At 38.3% G+C, this 12046-nt stretch overlaps 1 protein-coding gene across 2 annotated transcripts; it reads left to right on the top strand.

Annotated features, from left to right (window-relative positions):
- The first annotated feature begins 279 nt into the window (after nt 1-279).
- On the top strand, nt 280-10132 carry LOC126378791 (transmembrane emp24 domain-containing protein 5-like). 2 transcript variants are annotated; one of them, XR_007568138.1, is made up of 8 exons: nt 280-588; nt 1555-1731; nt 2315-2390; nt 3402-3555; nt 4385-4442; nt 9391-9523; nt 9554-9573; nt 9604-10132. XR_007568138.1 is itself a non-coding variant. In XM_050027193.1 (6 exons), the coding sequence occupies exons 1-6, from the start codon at nt 448-450 to the stop codon at nt 9469-9471; spliced, it is 687 nt and encodes a 228-aa protein (XP_049883150.1). In that variant the 5' UTR covers nt 280-447; the 3' UTR covers nt 9472-10132. The 2 variants fall into 2 exon arrangements, 1 of the variants encoding a protein (XP_049883150.1); XM_050027193.1 differs by having other exon boundaries at nt 9391-10132.
- The last annotated feature ends 1914 nt before the right edge of the window (nt 10133-12046 follow it).

The raw sequence follows: 12046 nt of genomic DNA, 5'->3' as shown, positions 1-12046 counted from the left end.
TTAAGAAATTAGCTTTATCTCTTTCTAATATGGCGAAAGCAATCAAAATGCTAGTGGAACGCTAAACATTTTTGAACGAAATTGTAATTACTAAAATAAAACCTAATAATTATGACACATTTTTTTAAAAGAAAATTTGTTCATATATACATATAAATTGAATAGTTTTTTTCTGGAAATAACATAAAATTCACACACAAAATGTGAATTTGTAAAAATATTGACAGCTGAAAATGACACTTCATTTTTGTGACGAAAATTTCAGAACGATACGTCCGTCCGGCCTCCCGCATATAATTTTGTTTGTTTAATATTTCTCGATTCTTATTTATTATACGGTGTTTATAAATATAAATTACACGTAACTGCTTTAAAAATAACTTATACAATCGCTTTTGAATCATATCCTCTTGTGCCGATCGACAGGAAGTGGTCAAATCAACAAAAATGCGATATCTATTTTTGTCTACTATTTTTAGTGTAGTTTTCGCTTATGAAAAGGATTTAACATTCTCTGTCCAAGCCGGAAGGACTGATTGCTTCTTTCAAAAAGTTCTCCCCAACGAAGTAATCGACATGGAATACCAGGTAATAATTATTTCATATTTATTTTGGTTCGTCATAACCTTAAAAAAAATTGACGATTTCGGTTTCTCACGGATTAAAACCGTGAAATAACGCGTTTTTATTGATTTTCATCGGTAATTTGACGGTTAAATATGCCGGGAATAATTGAAACGGCTATAATTTTTCATAAAAAGCAGTAATGTTTGAAGGTGTAACCGATTTCGTTTATTCATTATTTATCACCCACATAAAACCTCGCGCTTATCAGGACCTAGTTTTTATTGCTATGGTTATCGCAATAATTGAAAGTACTAAAATTTTCGATTTATTATTAGATAAATGACTAAAAACCTCATTAAGAAGATTTTATATCACCTATTTTGATAAGGAATGTTTAAGGTTTTAATAAGTAGATTAAAGATAAAACACAAACTCACGTATGTAAACTCCCGTCTGTAATTTCTAATGGGGTGGGCAGATCGTCAAATGAGGAAGGCTTTGCAAATCAAATCAATTTATTTACGAGAACACTTAGAAATACAAATTGATGGTAAAGTTATTTATGTAACAAAGTTATGATGCGTTTAGCCTGCATGCAGACGTACAAATATTAAAAAAAATATATATCAAAATATATTTAAAAAAAAAGTACATTGAAAAGAAGATTTTATGTAAAATTAAATAATTTTCAAAAATTTTTTGTATTTAAATAAACCTTGTTCCAATCAATCCACGAAAAGCGATGGTGTGAAGCAACACTGTACAACCAATATTGCACTTTATTTGAACTGACTTAACATCGTAATTTGAGGAAACAAACTTATGCTATCTACACAACTTAACTTGCGTTTTAGCTACAAACAAGAAAATAGAAATAGAATAGAACTACCAGTTTGGTTGCTTTTTTAAAAAAAAACTCCTTTGCGAATACAAAAAACTCCTTAATAAATGTGAGTCTATTTGTTTATAGTATGTTAATGGTTCCAGGTGATAGACGCGACCCACGGAGAGCTGGACATATCGTTCCAGTTGGCTGACCCAGTGGGGCGCGTGATCGTCGCGGACTACAAGAAACCGGAGAACGCTCATCGGCACACTGCATCTCTGGAGGGAGATTATAGATTCTGCTTCGACAACAGCTTTAGCACCTTCAGCGAGAAGACGGTATGTGCCTGACCGTGTAATGGACAGACAAGAAATTAAAAATTCCAAAATCGAATATTCAATTTCGGTTATAATTTATTATGATAATGGCCCAGATTCCTGCAGACATCTCCATAATTTTACTTTAAGTTATAGCTGTCATTTTCTTATCCGCCGAAAAGGAAAGGCATGTATGATTGACAGCCCTTAATTTTAGGAAAAAAGAGAAAATGAACAAATAAATGAATTGTGTACAAATAAATAAATAAATAAATAAATGAATGAATAACCCAGGCGAATCAAAAGGTACCTCGCTGGTATGCAAACCGTTTGACGTGTGCTGTGAACATAATTCTGTCGGGTTATTGGTCGATGTAAAATTTTTTGATGGTTGTTTTTTATTTGTGCTTAAAATTGGACGTGTGTTCCATAAATTTTATGCTTGTCGATTACCCGTCCCTTTCCTTTTCGGCGGATAAGAAAATGACAGATATAACTTAAAATAAAATTAGATGGTGTTTACAGGAATTAGCACCATTGGCAGAATTGTGTTCACACAAAAGCCATTCATCAAGAATTTAATTGATCACCACATTTGTTACAGGTGTTCTTTGACCTGGTGATAGATACAGAGGACAACCAGGAGAAAGACTATGATGATGACAAGGAGATGGAACTGGGTGAGTCATGAGCTCCGATGTGATCCACTTTTTTTTAAGTTACTTTGGGGGGGTTGGTCTGGTTGCAAAGACCATAAGGCCACGTCTTTATTTTGGTGCTGGTTGGAGAATATAAGTTGCTTTCCAGTATGGCAATGCAGGACGGAAGGGAAGGGGCAAGTCACAGGGACTGTACCCTGGAACCTGACAGAGGGCAGCAGTAACTGTCAGTACTAGACAGGAGTCCTAGTACGGCTTTGAAACAGACTACTCTGGGCGCCATCCCACTCGCGTCAGACAGAGTACTGCGGGGCGGATGGCAAGAGGGAAACCACTGCGCTATTTTTCCCTAAAAAAGTAGCATGGTCAATGCTACACTGACAAGCGCGTGGCTCTTAAATTAGTTACTTTTAAATGTCCGTGCTTCGGAAGGCACGATAAGCAGTTGGTCCCGGCTATTAGTCATAAAACACCAACCCGCAGTGGAGCAGCGTGGTGGATGGTCCATACTCCCTCCGGTTGATTGAGGGAAGGCCTGTGCCCAGCAGTGGGACGTGTATAGGCTATTTATGTTGTGTATGTTTTTATGTGAATTATAAGTAGCTGTCCTCGCTGGAAGACACACTCAACCTGACACTACTTATAACAAATCTGCTCATTGTAAACAGAAAAAAAAGATAAGATTAAATAGATAACAAAAAAAAAAAAAAAATAAAAAAAAAAATAGATTAAATAGATTGATTAGATTAGATTAGATTTAGATTTTTTGATAAGATTGCAGATGTAGCCAGGAAAAAAAAATGTTTTTTTTTTTTATTCTTATTTTTAACGAGGTTTTGAACACCCTGTGTGATCATGCCAGCCTCATAGGTGCTTCCGTGTACCTATCCCTTAGACAAGGGATTGGTCAACCAGATAGTATAAACTAAAAGCCTTACTTGATATTGGCTCTGCCAACTAGCAATTGACTTCTCCGTGTGGGGAATGTGGCCTGAGAAGTACCTCATGGAAGAGTTTCGTGTTTTCCGCCAGGTAACACAGCTGAGACGTACATGATGAAGGTGCGTGACATTTCGGAGTCGGTCTCCCGCGTCAGGGACAAGGTGTCAGCAGCCCGCCGGCTGCAGGAGCTGCACTCGGCGCACGAGGCGCGCGACAGGAACCTCGCCGAAGAAATGTGTGACAGGTACTCCACCAACATACATAAACTCACCCTGGAGTGGAATTCTCTGCCGTCTTCTGTATTTCCGAATGCATATAACCCGGATGCATTCAATACCAGACTTTTTTATCATCTAGGTAATCATTAATCTTATAATAAGCTTTTTTACATAAAGTAATCTTCACAAAGCTTCGAAATCAAAGGTAAAAAACCCATATTTCTAGGTAAGCAAAGACTAACTTAATATAATTCCGTTTGCTCATATCCTGACACACTTCTCTTGCTTCCTTCACATTCATCAAACGTTTCATACACCTGGGCCTGTCATATATCTTTCTTCTATTCCGTGATGAATATAATACTTAAAATCAGAATATTTGGCAACAGGCTCAGTTGGTTAACACGCTCGTCCCGCCTTGACAAGAGCTGCGGTTCAAGTCCCGTCCGTTCTCTAGCCATAGAGGCAGCCAATCAGCTCGCGACACCAAACACTTCAGGACCCCGATACCGACCCCGCCGGCGTGGTCGACGATTTACCTCATTCAGCACTTATCGCTATCGACCCACTAGGGTCGATTAATTCTTTCAAATATTTTTCCTCTCAGACGACGCCCTGAGCCGAGGTTCGCGCCCAACTGGGCACCCTCAGGCCTGTTGTCTTAAACGTTGTACCGTTGTACCGGGTGAGAGCCTTCAGCGCTCCCCATTTGTCCGGCCAAGTAGTTAATGCCATCTGCGGCAAATCTACAATAAGTCACGTCAAAAAAAAAAAACAAGTCCCGTCCGAGTCAGATTTTTTTCGATTTATTTTTGACCCTGTGTGATGTTCTAACATTATATTTCTTGCTTCCAGGGTGATGTCATGGTCCATGTGGCAGATAGTTTTAATGCTCATAGTTGGATTTACTCAAGTAAGTTATACTGGTTTTTTTTTGACGTATCTTAAGGTGATGTGTTTCAGTCAGCTAGGTAACGCTGCGTCAGTAGATGGCGTTACTTCTGCAGTTTTCGTATTTTTTTCCATTTATTCGTTTAGTGTTGAGTTCTGACCCAGTGAAATGTTAGGTGGCGAAATCTTACATACATTATCTTTAAGTTAAGCTACAATTTTGAAGTATTTACTGAAGATATCATATTGAAACATTGCATCAAAAGTTGGTGTCATTTCAATTTGTGTACAAACACGAAGCTGTCACACACACATGCGAACTAGGTTAGCTATTAAAAGAGATGCATAATTTGAAGTCTACTTCTAACTTCTAAATGGCGCATTTGGTAAAGCAGTAGCCGCCATTCTTAAGGTTCACGGTTCAAACCCAACTGCATGTTTTAATTGTTTTTACTTTTTGTATTTTTTTTTTACAATTGAATTTGGCGAACCCGTCTATTTGTTACGGAATTTTCAAAAAGTATCACTTTTACCAATAATATTATAATTAAGTATACAATAATTTACTTTGCACTAAAGTACCTTCCGTAATTTCCGTATTTTTTATTTTGTAAAATTCTAACAGGCATTAATCGCATCAGTGAACATGCGGCTAACTAATAAACTACTGAACGGATTTTCATACGGTTTTCACCAATGAGTAGAGTGATTCATGGGCGTGCTTTAGGGTTTATAATTTATACAAGTATTTTTTTTTTGTATAAAATGGTTCAAAAATGATGATGAATGTCAAACATAATTATTGTTACAAATATAGCCGACTTGGAGCTTTCGGCGAAAACGCTGCCTGAGCCCATTGAGATATAACAAAACAACGTTCCTTTTTTGTAGGTATACCGAAAAGTCCACAGTGGCCCCGATTCCTGCAGACACCGCCTAATTTTATTTTAGGTTATATCCGTCATTTTCGTATCCGTCGAAAAGGAAAGGGACGGATGATTCACAGCTCTTAATTTTAGGAAGAATGAGTAAATTAATGAGTCGAGTTATTGACTGACGTAAAATTTTTAGACGGTTGGTTTAGATTTGTGCTTAAAATTGACGTGTGTTCCATAAATTTTATGCTTGTCGATTACCCGTCCCTTTCCTTTTCGGCGGATAAGAAAAGGACAGATATAACTTAAAATAAAATTAGATGGTATTTACAGGAATTAGCACCAATATGTCATAATAATTATATTGTGTATAAAGAATTGTGTATATGTATTGTATGATTTTACAAATAACGATCACAGTACAGTAATAATAAGGTAGATTTTTCCTAAATTGCGTAGGTTCAAACTTTGTCGCATCGCGTTTGAAAGATGTAATAGCGCTTCAGGACGTCCCGCAAGCACGGCGCTGATGTCGCAGTATTCGCATATAATTATTATGACTTGTCATTTAGTTCCAATAAAATCCGCGGGACTTCATACGTATGTCAGTGACAGCTGGTGATAGCATGCGGGACACTTAGCACCTAATCGAATTCTATGTTGTTTTCGCGCCCAGTCCAGACGACTCACAGCGCATTTCTGGACATATATTTACGCGTGGTGTTTATTGTTAGGTTAGTTAGTTCAGGTTAGGACGTCTTTTTATAACGAGGACGTTAAAAAAAGACGAGGCTGGGACGTATTGAAGTAGTATTTCCATATATACGCGGCCTGAAATGGGCTGTTTCGGGGACCTGAACTGGTTGCTGTCGAACTTATTATCACGTTTTCTTGATTAAAATTCATAAATAAGTCACATAGAAAAAAGAAAAAAGATTTTATTTAGTTTTAGATCTGTCATGATGTCTGTGATGTTTGTTTATTATACATAAGAATTTCAAAATTTATCTTATTTTTTTTCCCAAAGGGCAAGGCAAAGGCAAACTATGCCCATACAGCCATGTCTTGTGTTTTTTTTTCTTGATGATGATTAATGAAATGATGAAACCTAAGCCCCCACCCTCGGAGCAGACTCCTACTCCGAACCCCAAACGAAGTAAGCGGCTTGTTGGCGCAAAGCGAAAATAGATAGGTACACTTTGTTTATTGAATATTCCGATTTAATAATACTATCGGGAATGTTTTCCGACTAATGTGATCATTAACCACAAAACACCACTTCGTATTGATTATTTAGATTATTCAATGAAGAAAGCAACCTTCCCGTTCCCGGTCCCACCAAAAAGTCCGCGGCAAAGAGAATACAAATAAATCTGTATGTTGGATGGAAAAACAATTAATTATAAATGACTACTATTTAGGCCGGCAAATGCAACAACTTCTTTTTTGATTTGGTTTTCCCCGAAGGGTAAGGCAAAGGGAACTATGCCCATACAGCCATTTCATTTTATGTATTGATTTTTTATTATAATATATGTCCTCTTTTAAAACACGGTACTTACCCATTATTTAAAAATATTTAAATAATATACGTTATTACAAAAATATTTTTCCAATATTCCTTTTCTCAGATTGTAGTATTTTTAGATTTTTATTTATATTTATTCTCTTCATACAAAATCTCTTTATAAATTGTCACTGACATTCTATTACACTTGTCAAGTAGTCAAAGCCTTTAGAAAAAAAAAAACTATCACGCACACAAACTAACATTGACACCTCTACACGCTCAGCAAATACACTGTAATCTGCACCACTACAAATGTAGAATTGATCAAAATTGAGGGTCTGAAATATGGTACTTCTCGTATTCGGACCCTAAATTTTTGTTAGTTTGCGAAAATAATACACCAAAATATTACTATTTATCGGTTTTATAACAATATTCCTCTATCCGTTTTCCTGTAGCACTGCATCAACTTTTGTATGGAAAACGAATCACCTTAAGCCGTTAGTCCCGGTTACTACTGATGTAAGTTAGCTGTCGTTACATGAGCCATGCCGGGGCCATTGGCGGCTCAATAGTATCCCACAATAGAAGAAGACTCGACTCTTCCTCCACTCGACTCTTCCTCCACTAGACTCTTTCTCCACTCGACTCTTCCTCCACTCAACTCTTCCTCCACTCGACTCTTCGTCCACTCGACTCTTCGTCTACTCGACTCTTCGTCCACTCGACTCTTACTCCACTCGACTCTTTCTCCACTCGACTCTTCCTCCACTCGACTCTTCGTCCACTCGACTCTTTCTCCACACGACTCTTTCTCCACTCGACTCTTCCTCCACACGACTCTTTCTCCACTCGACTCTTCCTCCACTCGACTCTTCCTCCACTCGACTCTTCCTCCACTCGACTATTTCTCCACTCGACTCTTCCTCCACTCGACTCTTCGTCCAGTCGGTTCTTCGTCCACTCAACTCTTTATCCACTCGACTCTTCCTCCACTCGACTCTTTCTCCACTCGACTATTCCTCCACTCGACTCTACCACTACTCGACTCTTCCTCCACAAGACTCGTCCTCCACACGACTATTCCTCCACACGTTTATTCCTCCACACGACTCTTTCTCCACACGACTATTCCTCCACTCGACTCTTCCTCCACTTGACTCTTTCTCCACTCGACTCTTTCTCCACTCGACTCTTCCTCCACTCGACTCTTCCTCCACTCGACTCTTCCTCCACTCGACTCTTCCTCTGTGGTTTATTTACGCAATGTGCATAATAGTATTTTATGCAACAGTTGTATAAGAAGGGTCAAAAAATGCGAGTGGCGTGAGTTGCGATGTGAGCCTTGGCGAACATCGCAATAAGAGACGCCACGAGCATTTTTTGACCTAGTTATACAACGTTGCATACAATACTTTTTCTACGACGACGTCATTTTTCCTTTTTATTTTATACTTTTTAGTGTTTTGAAACGAAACACAAAAATTTTCCAATTTATTTTCCAACGCGCGGGAAAATGGCGGCAAATGTATACTTTTTTTTTATAGTATATCTATGGCACCAAACAAAGTAAAGGTGCCAGTTTCCAGGTCAAAAAAAAAATAACAACAACAAAGCTTTTTTGGCGACATTATAGTACAGTTACACTTTGTAAACAATGCTTTTATAGGCCATAGAGCGTACACTTTTTCAAAGAGTTTAATTATGTATGTACTTATATTAGACTTTTTGGTTATTTAAATGCCAGATTAAAGTAGAGGAGTAGAAAAAAATATTTAATGCACTACCTGAGCACATAAAACAGCTACCTTTCATACAATTTAAAAAGTAACTACGAAATTGGCTGCTCTAAAATATGTATTATTCAGTTGAAGAATTGATTCAACCCAAAAAAATAACGCTTTTGTCACATAATTTATAATAGGAAATATACAGTCGTAAGACGATTTGTTCTTTTAAAATCCAAAACCCATTGTTTAACTATTGTGTCTGGAAATCTCGGCGTTAAGAGGATATAGGAATGAATTTGATAATATTGATCAAAATGTATTAGAACTATATTTTGCATGTTATAGATTTTAAGCTAAGTAGGTTACAAGCGACTATTAATAACAAAATATCTGTAAAACCCTATTTAATGCGAGTATAAAACTTTGAATTTGAATTAAACATCTTAGAAAACACATCACATAACATAACCAGCCTATATACGTCCCACTGCTGGGTACAGGCCTCCCCTCAATCAACCGGAGAGGGTATGGAGCATACTCCACCACGCTGCTCCACTGCGGGTTGGTGGAGGTGTTTTTACGGCTAATAGCCGGGACCAACGGCTTAACGTGCCCTCCGAAGCACGGAATCATCTTACTTTTTCGGACAATCAGGTGATTCAAGCCTGAAAAGTCCTTACCAAACGAAGGACAGTCTCACAAAGTGATTTCGACAATGTCCCCATCGGGAATCGAACCCGGACCTCCAGATCGTGAGCCTAACGCTCTAACCACTACACCACGGAGAACGATGTAAATTCACGCGTTCTTTGAACACGGCGATCTCGGATATGTATGTGTTTATTTCTTTTTCAGGTATTTTTCGTTCGAAGTCTTTTTGAGGACAGCAACAGTAGAAGAAGCTATAAGAGGTTCGTGCCGAGCTTCGCACAGTGACGTCTGTGGTCGCTAGTGATCGCAAGTGATCGTCAGTGATCGCATGTGATCGTCAGTGATCGCAAGTGATCGTCAGTGATCGCAAGTGATCGTCAGTGATCGCAAGTGATCGTCAGTGATCGCAAGTGATCGTCAGTGATCGCTACCAAAGATTCTAACAGTGTAAGATTGTGATACAGACTGCAGAGGTGTTGTGTGAAGGGAAAATTGAAAGAGTGCACATTTTTTTTTTATATACTTTTATAGCTAAGAAAATTTCTTCTATCGTGCTTGTGAGGTGAATTAACCTCATCAACTCTGGTGTTAGGGTTATTACTGAACCGCCAAAGGCCCCTGACATAACTCATGTAACGACTACTTACTTACATCATTAAGAAATAACCGGGACCAACGCCTTAACGTGCCTTTCGAAGCACGGATCATCTTAATTTCTGGACAGTCAGGTGATGAGCCTGTAATGTCCTTAGCAAACTAGGAATCAGAAAGTGATTTTTGTGATGTGTACGGGATTCGAACCCGGGATCTCCGGATGGTGAGCCCAACGCTCAACCACTGGACCACGGAGGCCGTTACGGTTACTAATCAAGAAGAAAAAGATAGAGACAGATTTAACACAGTTAAAGTTAAGTAAAATGTTAGATTGAACAGAATCGACTGGCCTGTATATCGACTGGTACATCACTATGCTAATGAACGTCACAACACTAGGGCTTTTTGGCGGGAACGGGATCGGGACAGTTGCTTTCTTCATTGAATAATCTAAATAATTAATACGAAGTGGTGTTTTGTGGTTAATGATCGCATTAAGTTAGTCGGAAGACATTCGCGAGCGTTATTGTATCGGAGTATTCAATAAACAAAGTGTATCTGCCTATTTTCGCTTCGTGGCAAGAAGCCGCTTCATAACTCGAAAGTTTATGCGGACTTTTGAGTTAATTCGTTTGGGGTTCGGAGTAGGAGTCTACTCCGAGGGTGGGGGCTTAGGTTTCATCATCATCACCTTTCATCATTTCATTAATCATCAAGAAAAAAAATACGTCAGACATGGCTGTATGGGCATAGTTCCCTTTGCCTTACCCTTCGGGGAAAACCAAAAAAAAAGTCACAACACTGGCTTACGGTACTTTGACAAGTCTAACTGGTATCTCGCATTGAAGCTAATGGTGCTAATTCCTGTACCTACACACCACCTAATTTTATTTTAAGTTATACCTGTCATTTTCTTATCTGCTGAAAACGAAAGGACGCGTAATCGACAGGCATAAAATTTATGGAACACACGTCAATTTTAAGCAGAAATCTAAAACAATCCTCCTAAAAAATTCACATCGGCCAATAACGTGACAGAATTAAGTTGACAGCACACGTCGAACGGGTTGCATTTCAGCGAGATGCTTATTTGATTCGCTCGGGTTATTCATCTAAACCGCGTAAGATACGAGTAGATGTTTTCAATCTAGCATGCATGCATGCATACCTTAGTAAGTATAAAGTTTAGTTATGGCTGTATTTTGAAAAATGGGAGTTAGCGGGAAAAAAAGTTGTATCAAAAAAATCTAAACTGCATAAGTTAGATGCTTGAAATTTGAAATGCACACCCACACACACAAAGATCTCTATTTTATAACACGCCACGCGGACGAAGTCGCGGGCAAAAGCTAGTTAATTATAAAATTAACATTTGTCAATCATCCGTCCCTTTTCGTTTTCGGATAAAAAAATGACAGGTATAACTTAAAATAAAATTAAGATTTGTATGCAGCAATCGGGGCCAATAGTTTGCATGTAATTTTTCCTTCACACAACAATCCTACAGAATTTAGTGTAATGTATAACTTATGTCATCTAACGCGGATATATCGACGATTGTTCCACATAATTTAAGCTCACGACTACATCCCAATTGGGGTGGTCAGAGGTACATCCATCGCAAGATGAACTAAGTACCCACACCTCACCGAGCTTTCTGTTAGACCAACGTGATAGGTGAGCCGTATCGCCGTCTATAATGGCCGAGCCAACTGTGTTAGGTTATTCCGAATGTTGTAAATATCATTTCAATTAATATTCACTGAGTTCTTATTACAAGTATTTTCTGTATTTTAAAGCTAACATGTCCAATGGCGACTAGTCGGCCGTTTCATCGACTAATCGGCATTCCCGACTAGTCGGCTCATCTTAAATAATAAATAATACATGGTGTTAGTGACACCGAATACTGAAGGGGATGATTCGGCTCATGATTCTGAGTTAAAATCAAGTGGAATTTTCCATTGCAAAAGTATAGAACTGAAACTAACTTAAAAACAAAAACGTCATGAATTTTGTGGCGGAAAATTCCACTTCGTATGAACTCAGAATGGTCTGAATCATCCCCCAAAGTTTTCGTTACGATGTCACTAACACCCTGTATACTTTGTTTTAAGTTTACGCGGTTATTATCATAATTAAAACACATAATAACGGGTTTTTACCGCGTTTAAATCAGGGACATGAGATTTGTTATTGAACAGTTTTGTGGGCGGCCGGCCGCCCACATGGCTTGCCCAAACAAAATCAAAAAACTGTAATGGCC

This window comes from Pectinophora gossypiella, chromosome 27 (assembly GCF_024362695.1).
Source record: "Pectinophora gossypiella chromosome 27, ilPecGoss1.1, whole genome shotgun sequence".
NCBI classification, from domain to species: Eukaryota; Metazoa; Arthropoda; class Insecta; order Lepidoptera; family Gelechiidae; genus Pectinophora; species Pectinophora gossypiella.
The sequence above is the reverse complement of the archived record's forward strand: the minus strand, read 5'-3'. Positions and strand labels throughout refer to the sequence as shown.

Bases quoted from the DNA above. Each gene is read 5' to 3' on its own strand.
- LOC126378791 (XM_050027193.1), top strand. From the start codon at position 448: ATGCGATATCTATTTTTGTCTACTATTTTTAGTGTAGTTTTCGCTTAT. The intron at 1,732-2,314 runs GTATGTGCCTGA...CATTTGTTACAG, and splicing joins GCACCTTCAGCGAGAAGACG to GTGTTCTTTGACCTGGTGAT. The intron at 4,443-9,390 runs GTAAGTTATACT...TTTCTTTTTCAG, and splicing joins TCATAGTTGGATTTACTCAA to GTATTTTTCGTTCGAAGTCT.